Raw genomic sequence first — 14,329 nt, 5'->3', positions numbered from 1 at the left:
GTAAATCCTTCTCTAGAGATAAGCCACCACCAGAGATGTCTGACAGTGACTCTGGCAGAGAAAAGAAGCGCTCAGCAGAGCCAGTGCTCCTGTGAATGGGAGAGTTGGGTGAAACATCTGCTAGCCAAACAATTCTCCAGCTGACATACAAGTCCTTGCTTAGACTGCTATATTTTCAGTCTGTATCATCCAATGGAAAGTGCGCTGACCCTATAATGATCTGTCAAATTAAGGATTACTACATCACAGTATCAGGACGACCATCAGGACATGAGTACAACACTGAGTTTAGTACAGTGATCAACTGCAAAATCAGCTCAGCGCCACTGACAATTGTGTCCCATGAACCTGCAACTCCCAGTGTCCCCTTAAGAGTTGTCCAGCCTTGGGGTACTAGTCACTATATGTGACTGCAGACTTGTGAATCCTCACAGCTGTCAAGATTCTTCAGTGCCAGACACGAGACCACAAGTATGTGATTTTATACATACGGTCACATGCCAACAAGACGTGCGCAGCCTCTCTCAATGCAAGTGTATTGAGCTAGGCTGGACAAGTCTAGTCTGAATATGGCCGGAAGTATGAAAATCACGTACTTGTCTCCGGCAGCAGGAATCCTCAGCCCCAGGGGTACAACCAGTACAATTTATTGAACCCTTTGTATTTACACTGCTCACACTGGATTTTTTTGCTATTAAACAGGATGTATGAGAAGCTGATCAGACCGCGCACACAACAGGACTTCACCACCTTTATAGAAATCTTGAATATTTTATTGCCCTGTGAGATAATCCTTAGACCTCGGCATTTTCAGTCTTCACAACTTGGAAATTAAATGAATTCTTATGGGAAAAAAAACACAAACCCTTTGCTAGGGTCTGTGCAGGACGAATCACAGCCCCCAGGATTCTCTTCATGGAGGTCTCCTTTAATTCCACCGCAGAAACAGACGCTATGTACAGATGTATAAATAAGTTTTGGGGTAAAATAAACCTTTCTTTAAAGATAAATAATTTCTTTCCTGTGGATCATAATCTCAAGGGGTTTCTGACTGGGTCTTGGAAACTCTTGATAAGTAGAACATTTTCACTACAAAACCAGAACTTGAGAGTGCGGCCGACGTCCTCAGTCCTGCGTGTTCCCATCAATGATGTCCATGGTGGAGTGGCGCCACCTGGCTGCAAACCGCTTCTACCGCAGGTAATAGTCTATGACGGCAGAAAAAGCAGCAAATCCTCCACAGCCAATAACGCCAGCTTTGAGTCCAGCTGCAAGAGAACAGAAGCTGCATTACTTCCGAGTGCCAGGACAGAGATCGGATACAGGCAAATGATTAGATTTTATCTTTATGATTTTATCCGGTGATGTATCCCCAAATCCCGGCCCACCTCAACACATCCCCACGCTCATTTCTAACCCCCTACCTCGATCCTCTGCACGTTTTCCCAACCATGACAACCTCATACCCATTCATCCAGCCCCCACTCCCCCGGTCCCCTTACCTGGAGCACTATGGAACGCACGCTCCGTCTGCAACAACCTGCCATTTATCCATGACCTCTTCATCACCAACTCTCCTTCCTTGGCATCACGGAAACCTGGCTCACCCCCTCTGACTCAGCCTCTCCTGCTGCGCTTTCCTACGGCGGTCTCCACCTCTCTCACACCTCTCGCTCCACCAACAAACGTGGTGGAGGAGTTGGCTTGCTCCTGTCCGACACCTGTTCCTTCACTCCTATCCCGCTACCACCCTCCGCTACTCTTCCCTCATTTGAGGTGCACTCCATCCGCATCTATTCCCCCTCCAACCTCCAGCTGGCTGTCATCTACCGCCCCCCAGAACTAGCCATCTCCACCTTTCTCGACCACTTCACCACATGGCTACTTCATTTCCTCTCTGTTGACATCCCCACTATCATCATGGGTGATTTCAACATCCCGATTGACACTTCCACCTCAGCTGCCTCAAAACTTTTATCACTGACTGGCTCCTTTGGCCTCACTCAATGGTCCTCTGAGGCCACTCACAAAGATGGCCACACGCTGGACCTCGTCTTCACCCGCCTCTGCTCCCTTACTAATCTCACTAACTCACCCCACCCCGTCTGACCACAACCTACTGACATTCTCTTCCCTCTCCTCTCCTAGTGTGCAACCCCCAATCCACGAACTCCCTCGCAGAAATCTCAAACATCTCAACTTACAATCACTCTGAGTCCCTTCTCCCTCTTACCGACATAGCCTCCCTTCATGACACAGATGCTGCTGCTGCTTTTTATAACGCCACAATAACAGCAACACTCAATTCGGCCGCCCCGCTCATGCATAGCAAAACTCGTACAGTCAACAGGCAACCCTGGCTGACCAGCCTGACTAAAGAACTGAGACGGGCTTCCAGGATCGCTGAGCGAAGATGGAAACGATCCCGCTCCGCTGACCACTTCACCACATACAAGCAGTCCCTCGCCAGCTTCAAGTCCGCGCTCACTGCCGCAAAACAAACTTACTTCTCATCTCTCATATCCTCCCTGTCTTACAACCCTAAACAGCTTTTCAACACTTTCAATTCTCTACTCCGTCCCCCTGCACCCCCTCCCTCCCCTCTCATTTCTGCTGAAGACTTTGCCTCTTTCTTTAAACAGAAGATCGATACGATCAGAGAAAGCTTTGGCCCACAGCCCCTCTTAGCTGCTCACCCCTGCTCCTCCAAAACCAGCTTCTCCACCATGACAGAAGATCAGCTCTCCACCCTCCTGTCAAGATCACACCTCACCACCTGCACGCTCGACCCGCTCCCATCCCACCTCATCCCTAACCTTTCCACGGTCTTAATCCCAACCCTAACGCACCTCTTCAACCTCTCACTCACAACAGGTGTCTTCCCCTCATCCTTCAAACATGCCAAGATCACACCCATCCTCAAAAAGCCCTCCCTCGACCCATCATCTGTGTCTAGCTATCGCCCGATATCTCTTCTTCCTTATGCCTCCAAATTGCTGGAGCAACACATCCATCTTGAACTGTCCTCTCACCTCTCCTCCTGCTCCCTCTTTGATCGATTACAATCTGGCTTCCGTTCCCATCACTCAACTGAAACTGCCCTAACTAAAGTCACCAATGACCTACTAACTGCCAGGAACAAGCGACACTACTCTGTCCTCCTTCTCCTGGACCTGTCTTCTGCCTTTGACACTGTGGACCACTCCCTTCTGCTACAAGTCCTCTCATCTCTTGGCATCACAGACTTGGCACTTTCCTGGATCTCATCATATCTGACAGATCGGACATTCAGTGTCTCCCTCCCCCACACCACCTCCTCACCTCGCCCCTTGTCAGTCGGTGTTCCTCAAGGCTCTGTTCTAGGACCCCTACTCTTCTCCATCTACACCTTCGGTCTGGGACAGCTCAGAATCCCACGGTATGCAGTACCATCTCTATGCTGATGACACGCAGATCTACCTATCCGGACCTGACCTCACCTCCTTACTTACCAAAATCCTGCACTGTCTGTCTGCTATTTCAGCCTTCTTTTCTGCTCGCTTTCTACAACTGAACATGGACAAAACAGAATTCATCATCTTTCCCCCATCTCACTCTACCCCTCCACCAGACCTATCCATCAATGTCAATGGCTGCTCACTTTCCCCAGTCCCACACGCCCGGTGCCTCGGGGTGATCCTCGACTCTGCCCTCTCTTTCAAGCCACATATCCAAGCCCTTGCCTCCTCCTGCCGCCTCAAACTCAAAAACATTTCCCGGATCCACGCATTCCTTGACCGTGACACCACAAAAACACTAGTGCATGCCCTTATCATCTCCCGCCTCGACTACTGCAACCTCCTACTCTCTGGACTCCCCTCTAGCACTCTGGCACCACTCCAATCCATCCTACACTCTGCTGCTCGACTAATCTACCTGTCTCCCCGCTATTCCCCAGCCTCTCCCCTATGCCAAGCCCTTCACTGGCTTCCTATCACCCAGAGACTCCAGTTCAAAACCCTCACAATGACCTACAAAGCCATCCACAACCTATCTCCTCCATACATCTGTGACATGATCTCCCGGTACCTACCAACACGCAACCTCCGATCCTCTCAAGACCTCCTTCTCTACTCCCCTCTCATCTCTTCTTCCCACAACCGCATCCAAGACTTCTCCCGTGCTTCCCCCATACTCTGGAACTCTCTACCCCAGCACATCAGACTCTCGCCTACCATAGAAACCTTCAAAAAGAACCTGAAGACTCACCTCTTCCGACAAGCCTACAGCCTGCAGTGATCCTGAACCAACTGAAGCGCCACACAACCAGCTCTACCCTCTCCTAGTGTATCATCACCCATCCCCTGCAGACTGTGAGCCCTCGCGGGCAGGGTCCTCCCTCCTTATGTACCCGTGTGCCTTGTTTTTGCTCATGTTTAATGTATTTGTCTATATTTGCCCCGTATTTCACATGTAAAGCACCATGGAATAAATGGCGCTATAAGAATAATAATAATAATAATAATTTATGACTTTCATCCATCTCCTCGCAGAATGGCCAAGTGGTTACACAGATGGGGAGCATCTCCCCAGTACCTTATCCTAGTCTCTACCACTACCCGGATGCGCCATCTTTACAAGAATGATGCCACGTGAGAGTAGGCTCTTCTAGGAGAGTCACTTTTCAGTAAATCAATGGTATCCATCCTGATATACAACAGTCCATTCACATGAGAGATTTTCTTACGTACGAGAAAAACAAACCAATTATTGTGCTAAGAGTGTCATCAGTTTTTCTCGTATGTGAAGGGGGGGGAAGTTTCTCCACCTTTTCCACTCTCGCAGTCCATTAAAACTAAACTGCACTCCAATGTCATCTGAGTGCAGTCCGATATATTTTTTTTTTTTTTATTACAGACCCATAGACTTGCATTGCCAATTCTGATCCAACCCTTGGATCAAAATTGATCATGTCTCCCCGATTTTCTGTGGACATGTGAATGGCACCATAGACTATCACAGGTATGAATGCTATCTGAGGAAATCACAGATCGCACTTGTATGCAAGGAATGAGGTCTAACTCCCAGCGTATTCTGACCGCCTGCAGTGAGAGAGTGCACACTACTGAACTGTATGTATGTATGTATGTATGTATGTATGTATGTATGTATGTATGTATGTATCTATCTATCTATCAGGACATTTAACCCCTTCCCGACCTCCGCCGTACTATTACAGCGGAGGTTGGATCCCCTGCTTTGATGTGGATTCCGGCGCTGAGCCCACCAAAAAGCCAGGACATGTCAGCTGTTTTGTACAGCTGACATGTGCCCGCAATAGCAGCAGGTGAAATCATGATTCACCCGCCGCTATTAACCATTTAAATGCCGCTGTCAAACGCTGACCGCAGCATTTAACCGGCGCTTCCGGCCGGAGATGATCGCATCGCCGACCCCGTCACATGATCGGGGGTTGGCAATGCATCAGGATGGGAACCATACAGGGACTTGAGACCTCTATGGTTAATGACGCCGGCCTGCTGTGGAGCGCCACCCTGTGGTCGGCGCTCAAAGCAAGCCTGCAATTCAGCTATATAGGAGCGATCTGATGATCGCTGCTATGTAGCAGTGCCGATCCAGTTGTGCCAGCTTCTAGCCTCTCATGGAGGCTATTGAAGCATTGCAAAAGTTTTAAAAAAAAGTTTTAAAAAATATGAAAAAAAATATAAAAGTTTAGATCACCCCCCTTTCGCCCCATTCAAAATAATAAAAAATAAATAAAAAAATAAAACCTACACATATTTGGTATCGCTGCGTTCAGAATCTCCCGATCAATAAAAAAAAAAAAAAAGATTAGCCTGATTGCTAAATGGCGTAGCGAGAAAAAAAAATAAATTTTGAAACACCAGAATTACGGTTTTTTGGTCGCCGGGACATTGCATTAAAATGTAATAACTGGAGATCAAAAGAACGTATCTGCACCAAAATGGTATCATTAAAAACGCCAGCTCAGCACGCAAAAAAATAAGCCCTCACCTGACCCCAGATCATGAAAAATGGAGACGCTATGGGTAATGGAAAATTGTGCAATTTTTTTTTTTTTAGCAAAGTTTGGAATTTTTTTTTTACCACTTAGACACTAAACATTTCTAGGTTACATTTTATCTATGAACTCGTAATGACCTGAAGAATCAAAATGGCAGGTCAGTTTTAGCATTTAGTGAACCTAGCAAAAAAGCCAAACAAAAAACAAGTGTGGGATTGCACTTTTTTTTGGCAATTTCACTGCACTTGGATTTTTTTTTCCCGTTTTCTAGTAGACGACATGATGTTGTTCAAAAGTGCAACTTGTCCCGCAAAAAATAAGCCCTCACATGGCCATATTGACGGAAAAATAAAAAAAGTTATGGCTCCGGGAAGGAGGGGAGCGAAAAACGAGAACACAAAAAGGCAAGGTTGTGAAGGGGTTAAGACTTGTGGTGCAGTTCCCCTTATAATGAAAGCCTGACACAAGTGTCGTACACGTCCCGCACTGGCCTGGTCACTGGCTAATAAGAAGGTTCAGCAGTTTCCTCCAGGACTGATGAGAGGCCATATGTGCACCTCCATATACAGAGGCCTCCTAGGACCAAACGCTGCCCCCAGAGAGACACGGTGTATTCATCCCTCTCCACATGGACCGTTTCTTGTGCAGGAAAACATTAAACAGCAGGAAGCATCCTATAAACTACTTATCTTTTCATTCTTCATTCCTAAAACCTGAATAAGGGTTTCAAGAAGATAAATAATTAGTGTAGTCGTTATTGATTACATGACTATCTACTAACCTCTGAATCCAATCGCGCCCCCTGTGATACATCCACTAATTACACTATTCTGCCAGTCTGACTTTCCACGATACTAGAAAGAAAAGTAACAAAAACAGAAAATTAGAGTTAGTTTGATGCTTCTTATCATCCATTCCACAGCTATCTTGTTAGTCTTTGTATATGTGGCGTCCACGTGTTCTCAACGTGGAAAAAGGGAATAAGCCGCTGCCAGACACCACTGGCGGAAGCTTACTTTCTTTGAGAACAAAGGATCACTCCTGTTAAAATTTAGAAAGCCCAATTCTTCACATCTTAATTTTATATGGTAAGGCATCCCTTACACATTGTAATAACGTCAAGGAGCCGTCCGCTTCAGCAGGTCCAGCCGCCCATATAATGTGTATGGGGAGAGCCAGAAAATGCTCGTCCGGCTAAAGCTGTTGGGTTCACCCGACATTAACATGTGTACAGTCACAGTGACACCCAAACGTCAGCCGGCCTTACCCTACTGTAAGGCTCAGCACACAATATACATACTACACTCACATATCATACACAATTTACACTTTGCCTCTGTCATATGAACCATCTCTACGTGCACATTTGGCGAGCACAATAGAAGATGCTACCGACATATACGCCGAGCATACCCACAGGTTATAAGAGGCCTAACGTGTGCCAAAAACATGTCGCGTTGGCACTATATATCAATATGTGTACTGAAAAATACAGTGCGCTGCCTATTTCAAAATGGGTTGGAAAAAAAAATAAAAAATCGATAGCAAGGTATGGGTGGTATAAGAAGACAGCTCCATGTGTCAGAGCCAGACAGTGCATATGCGAGAGGCCAGGCATAGTGTGAACGCAGACCAGCCGCTCACTCAAGTATTATATACTAATTATTATAAAGCACCATCGGTTCCAGGGCACTGTACATTTTAGGATGGTGTGAGCACATAGAATCCATGACTGTCTGATAACGGGGGAGAGGACCCGGACGTCTCCAGCTTACCTTACAATCTATAGGGTATGGAGGGGGGAGACAGTAGGTCAGAGTAGCTACGATGGTGCTGCGGTGGCAGTGTAGTTATTGCTGTAAGCTTTTATGAAGAGATGAGTTTTCGATCGTGGAAGACAATCTGATTCTGATGAGGAAGGGAGGATGGGGAACGCTCAGTAAAATATGGGGAGATGATTGGGGGAGGAATGTATGAGTGAGGAGAAGAGCAGGAAATCTTGTGAGGACTGGAGATTACATGTGAGAAGGTATCGGGAGGTTAGTATGGAGGAGACAGATTATGGAGTCTTGTAGGTCATTTGTAGTCATTTCATTGGGGACTTGGAAGCCAGTGAAGGGATTGGCAAAGGAATAGGGAGAGGAAAGGTGGATTAATCGGGTGGTCAAGTTGAGGACGGACCAGAGAGGTGTGAGTGTTAGTCAGGAGACCACAGAGGGGATTGCAGTAGTCGAGGAGGGAGATCACGAGGGCATGCACTAACACTTGGGTTGATTCGTACTGAGATAAGGACAGATTCTGAAAATATTTTTGAGTCGGGAGGCGGCAGAAGGTTCTGTCCACATTGAGAATTTATGCCATGCTCACTATGACATTGTCTTCCTGATACAGCAGCAAGTTAATAATGGGGATGACGTACCCTGGCTTGTGATGGGCTGTAGACCCTCCAAACCTTTACATGGTCAGGAGTATCTATGGGTGGCCAGCAGATTTCAGGGACTGACCCGTTTAGGCCATATGTTCTCAGACGCCCGGTATAAGAAGCTGCTTCTGTGAGAAATGACACGTTCACTTTAGGAGCGGCGGGTAACATTGTCTCCCGTGTGTAGGCACAGCTGACACTGAACATTTCTATAGACAAACCCTGTAACTTCAGGCCGTTCCTTGGCACAGTTTGGTAATTACTTGCTAAAAATAACAGTAACACTAAATCAGCCCACACATCCCCATTATGTAACGTATAGCTGGAATCAGCCAACAGCGAGAGCGCACATTGCTACTAGATGAAATGTCCGCGTGCTGTGAGGGGGACTATCGTAGCCACCTATAGCACATGCAGAATTAGAGGATTAGACCACGTTCACACATTCAGTATTTTACCTCAGTATTTATAAGCCAAAATCAGGAGTGAAACAATCAGAGGAAAAGTATAATAGAAACATATGCACCACTTCTGTATTTTCACAGACTCCTGGTTTTGGCTTACAGATACGGAGGTAAAAAAACTGACCAAATACTGAGGGCGTGATTGTGGCTTCACGGTTATGTACTGAGCAATCTACAGAAACCGCCTAGTGAGGCTCAGCGTCCACCGCTGGCTGCCTGCAGACACTCAAATGTGTTCCCCATAAGTGACTTTCAGACCCTGGTCCAGTCGTAGTGAAGTGGATGATACACGCATGCGATTTCTCGGATAATGCTGATATACCTGGGGTCAGCCAATGTGTCACCGGTGTGTACTGACTGCTGGGACCTGCCACCTCCGGACCAGATAAGGTGTCACTTTCATCCAGGTATCTGGTCCAGCAGCTCAGTCATTTAGTCCTGGGATACCAGGAGGCAATGTCTGATGGCAAATAATAGGAACTAATTCACATGCTCCAATATGGCCTGGTACATACAGCAAGTGCGGATAAAATGAAATTAGACCCTTTAATAAACCTTGGCATCAAGTGTAACGAAGCAAAAAGCTGCAAAGTTTCTAGCACTGATAGGTAAGAGGGAGGATGTGTCCGTGCCCATCGTAGTTCATTTATTAGCAGTTATTCTGCTTGTGAGAAACAATTCACCGATGGAGCCGCTTCCTGCAGAAATGCAAGAAATGGCTTTTTTTTTTTAAGTGACATTGCAGTTTATGGTCGTATAATTCAAGACTAATATGTCGATAAACTAGACGCAATACGGACAGAAAGTCTATGCGAGCTGTCACCCATAGAAGTTAGTGGACGTGAGAGACTTCAGGACTCCTGCTTTCACCATCAGTTGTGACCTCTGGTAATCATACATTTTTCACGTACTGTGTAGCTAGGGGATAAATGCATTTGGTGGAGAAAGTTTTTTTAAATGCTTCTTAGTGAGGGTCATCAGGAGTCTGATCCCGATCTGACCGCTACCATACCTCCATAATTACATGCAGAAATCTTGTGGAAAATGAAAGATTCTTTGCTTCAGGTTCTTCCATAAATTTCTGTAAGCGGACAAAGTACGGACAAGTTCTCAGATCTGAGAGATTTCCTGGAGGCATCTTTTCTTTCCCACCATAACTAATAATATAACCATAGGTTTGGGAATATGGCCGAGTTTAGGAGGCTTTCGAGGACATGTAAACTAAAGCTGATAGTAAGTAATCCTCCTCCAACACCAGAGGTGGAACATGGAGAGCGCAGAGCTTGTAGACTAACGGTCAGGAGGTCACGTTGTTTTCCTAATCTCACGTAACATTCGCCAATCCTACAGATCTTTCATGTGATCACAAAACTTTGTGGGCGACATTGTTCGCCCAGTGTCAGAGGATTAATGGCACCATCACACAGAGTACAATGCAGGTCTGACACAGCAGATATGGACTTACAGATTCCACCAAACACTCCGTACAGGAGAACATCGCTCCCACGATGGCAAAGTTTTTGGCGTAGGACATTCCTCTCTGACCCATGTCCTTCAGCACCTCTTTGGCAGTGGGAGTACGATATGGATCCTTAGGATCAAAGCCGACATTGGTATCGATACCTGCAGTAAAAACACCGAAGGCTCCACCCAGGACAAAACCTGAAAGAGAAAGCAGAGACTATCATAGGTGCATGACTAGACGATTGTAGTTAGTGCCACAGTTAGCAGGGCATGATGGGAGTTATACTTTTGCAACAATGAAGCCATGGCCGCCCATAGGTGCTTATGCAACGTGCTTGTATCGGCAGACCATGGGACATTAACTTAGCGCCAGCTGCACAACACAGGAACTCAGTGGGCCCTGTGCAATAAACTCACGATCCAGCAGAAACACAGTGGGCAATGGCTGAGACGTGTCCTCGGATCCCCTTACATCCCAGTGTGGACAGCCGCTCAGTGACCCCGTACCGTGACACGGGCCGCCGCGGTCTCTTTGACGTATGATTAGTTTTGTCTCTACAGGATCAGGTTACTTCCTCCGGTAAATTGCCAGGCGTAATAAATGGATGAAAATGACACATAATAGAGGATCATTACGGCTGGCCTCATGGTAATAACGCACAGATGCTTCAAACAGCCCAGATCAGTAGGATGAATGATGCAGAACTGCTCGGCTGGAGGCCTGGTGGGAACCTGCTGGTTGGTGACCACACTACAGAATACATTGTGCTCCTGGCCCCCCTGTGCTGTCCACTACATCATTTCTGAGGAGGCCATGTTAGTAACACTGTCCTATAGAACGGTGTGCGACATGTTCATCACTAGTACTTTCCCAGAGCGCCTGGTATAGTCGTCATGTTTGTAATGTACAGAACTTGCTGCCTCTCTGGACCCTCGTCAGTCAGTGCTTGTTACTGCCCCTGCATCCTGCCTCTCACAGGCATAACTTTATTTAATGGGGTTATCCAGGACTATATTCATTTTTTTTTTTACTGTGGGACTAAGAACTAACAGGCAGGTTGTTGAGAACTACCTGCATTTCTGTGCCATCTTGTCCCCAGAAAATGGACAAGAATCCAGCCATCCATGCGCTGTATGAGGTTACTCATCGCACTGGGCCAACGTCTTCCATTGCTCCCTGGTCCAGTTCTAAAGCTCAGAAGCCCACTGTAGGCACTCTCAGCTGGTACCGTCGTGCCCCTAAATAAAGGCAAGTTACTTAAAAGGGGTAGTCTGGTCAAAATCAATAAGTCCACAGTCACTCTCTCATTAATGTTATCTAAAAAAAAAAGCTCAGGTGCCTGCAGGGCTCCACTTCTAGCGCCTCCTAGTAATTTCTACATTTTTGGTTATGTATTGTAGCACAAGATGAATTTAAAGGGGTTGTAAGGTATTAAGCTCCAAGTCTGCAGACTTTGAATCCCTCAGATCGCGCGCACCGTGAGGATCCTCTGGCGTCAGCACAAGGAGCGGCAGTCAGGTGATCGGCATAATCCCGGCCACACTCCGACTAGACGTGTGCGGCCCCTCACTACACTTGTATTGTTGGAATGTGGCGGTAAGTGTGCAGATCACATACTGGAGGATCCCGGCAGTGCGAGGAGTCAGTGAGTGACCACAGATTTGTAGCTTAACACCAGACAACCCTTTTAAGGCTAGGTTCACATTGCGTTAGTGGGTGATCGCTAACGGACAGCGTTGCACGGCGAAAATGTCACAATTAACGCCGTGCAACGGGTCCGTTAGCGCACCCATTGACAGCAATGTAAATTTCGCCTGCAGCGCATCACTAGCGCGTGCCTTTTTCAGCTCGCGCTAGTGATGTGCCGTTCTTCTGTGACGCGCCTCAGACGCTGCTTGCAGCGTCTGCGGCGCGCCCGAGGTCCGTTCCCCGCTCTCGCAGATCGGGGATCTGCGAGAGCGGGGACGTTAACGCGACCCCTGAACGCGGCCCCTAAGCCGCTAGCGCTAAACGGATTGCCCTAACGCAATGTGAACCTAGCCTTAGAGATTTAAGGCTGAGGGTTTGTTTTTTTCTTATCAGCTCGCCCGTGTTAATAGCAATAAACCTGCTATTTCTCGCCCTCCGCATCACCGGTTGCAGCGACATCTCATCTACTGCCCACATATCTGCTGCAGCCAATCACTGGGCTGAATGGTGCTGCCCATGAGGACGCCCAGTGATCGCCTGCTGTAGTCGTGAGGGCACCGCAGCCTGTAAGCAAAGGACAGGGCAGCAGCACAGAAAAAGGAGGGAGAGAAGCAGCAGATTTATTGTCTTAACATATGTAAATTAAAAAAAAAAACATTTATATCTGTTAAATCCCTGTGGGCCATGTTCACACATGCAGAAATACTGCTTTTTCCCACAAGTACTGCGGTCTCTCTATCTGGAGTTCAGGCCATTGCTGCTCAGTATATCACCTAGCAACAACCAATCACCACAGTTTAGCCCATGGCAGCCAATCACAGAGCTGCTTTCATTTCTCTAATGCCCGTTACAGGATAGAAGCTGGACCCTCATTGGCTAATTGGGTCAGACCACACCCATTACTAGAGGTGATTGCTGCTGACAGTCCGCTCACCGCCCACACAGGCCAGGGCTGCCTTGAAACCGCAGCTCTCCATCACCCGCTCCATCATCTTCTGCTCATCGGATTTTATCGGCGCCGGGAATCCCCCGAGGCCCCCGGGAATCACATCCTTCGGTCTCCTCTTCTCCCCAACCAGGTGCTCCAGTATCAGGCTGTACTGCAATGTACCATCCCCGGGAGCCGCTGCTGAGGACGGAGTCCCAGCCCCGGGGGTCAGCACTGTGCTTCCACCGGGCGCCGCCATGACAGTCCGCACACGTGATAGATTCCGCAGCGCACTTTCCACACTAATATGAAGAAAACAAATAAAACTAGTTGAACAGATCTCAGTGATGATGAGTAACAATGCCGCCCAGGAACTACCGGCCACCCGCTGCCAGGAGAGAGAGCAGGCCGCACGTTTATGCAGCGGCGCCGGCAGATTCGTCACATAATCACGTGATTGCTGCCCCGCCCCTCTGCGTCAGGCACAGGCAGCTGCTTTGTAGGAGCGATGTGTGCGCCTGCGCGATGCCGGGCAGCACACAGTTCTCCAGCGTCACGTGATGTGTGCCTCCCACTGCGCAGTATCACAATAATACCATACCGCTTACTATAAAAATGGGTCATACTGTACCACAATACCACTGCTACACAGTCATCTAACACTGCCACACTGTACCACAATACCACCGCTACACAGTAATCTAACACTGCCACACTGTACCACAATACCACCGCTACACAGTAATCTAACACTGCCACACTGTACCACAATACCACCACTACACAGTAATCTAACACTGCCACACTGTACCACAATACCACCGCTACACAGTCATCTAACACTGCCACACTGTACCACAATACCACCACTACACAGTAATCTAACACTGCCACACTGTACCACAATACCACCGCTACACAGTCATCTAACACTGCCACACTGTACCACAATACCACCACTACACAGTAATCTAACACTGCCACACTGTACCACAATACCACCGCTACACAGTAATCTAACACTGCCATACTGTACCACAAATACCACCGCTACACAGTAATCTAACACTGCTACACTGTACCACAATACCACCACTACACAGTAATCTAACACTGCCACACTGTACCACAATACCACCGCTACACAGTCATCTAACACTGCCATACTGTACCACAAATACCACCGCTACACAGTAATCTAACACTGCCATACTGTACCACAATACCACCGCTACACAGTAATCTAACACTGCTACACTGTACCACAATACCACCGCTACACAGTAATCTAACACTGCCACACTGTACCACAATACCACCGCTACACAGTCATCTA

General features: G+C 47.5%; 1 protein-coding gene across 1 annotated transcript; it reads right to left on the bottom strand.

Moving 5' to 3' along the window:
* Window positions 1-907: 907 nt before the first annotated feature.
* Window positions 908-13,463, bottom strand: TIMM22 (translocase of inner mitochondrial membrane 22). The gene is made up of 4 exons (XM_077294250.1): window positions 13,000-13,463; window positions 10,377-10,573; window positions 6,807-6,879; window positions 908-1,268 (listed from the first exon to the last, which is right to left on the bottom strand). The coding sequence occupies exons 1-4, from the start codon at window positions 13,250-13,252 to the stop codon at window positions 1,192-1,194; spliced, it is 600 nt and encodes a 199-aa protein (XP_077150365.1). The 5' UTR covers window positions 13,253-13,463; the 3' UTR covers window positions 908-1,191.
* Window positions 13,464-14,329: the final 866 nt, after the last annotated feature.

Source organism: Ranitomeya variabilis, chromosome 3, assembly GCF_051348905.1.
Source record: "Ranitomeya variabilis isolate aRanVar5 chromosome 3, aRanVar5.hap1, whole genome shotgun sequence".
Taxonomy (NCBI): Eukaryota; Metazoa; Chordata; class Amphibia; order Anura; family Dendrobatidae; genus Ranitomeya; species Ranitomeya variabilis.
This window is presented reverse-complemented; position numbering and strand designations above follow the sequence as displayed.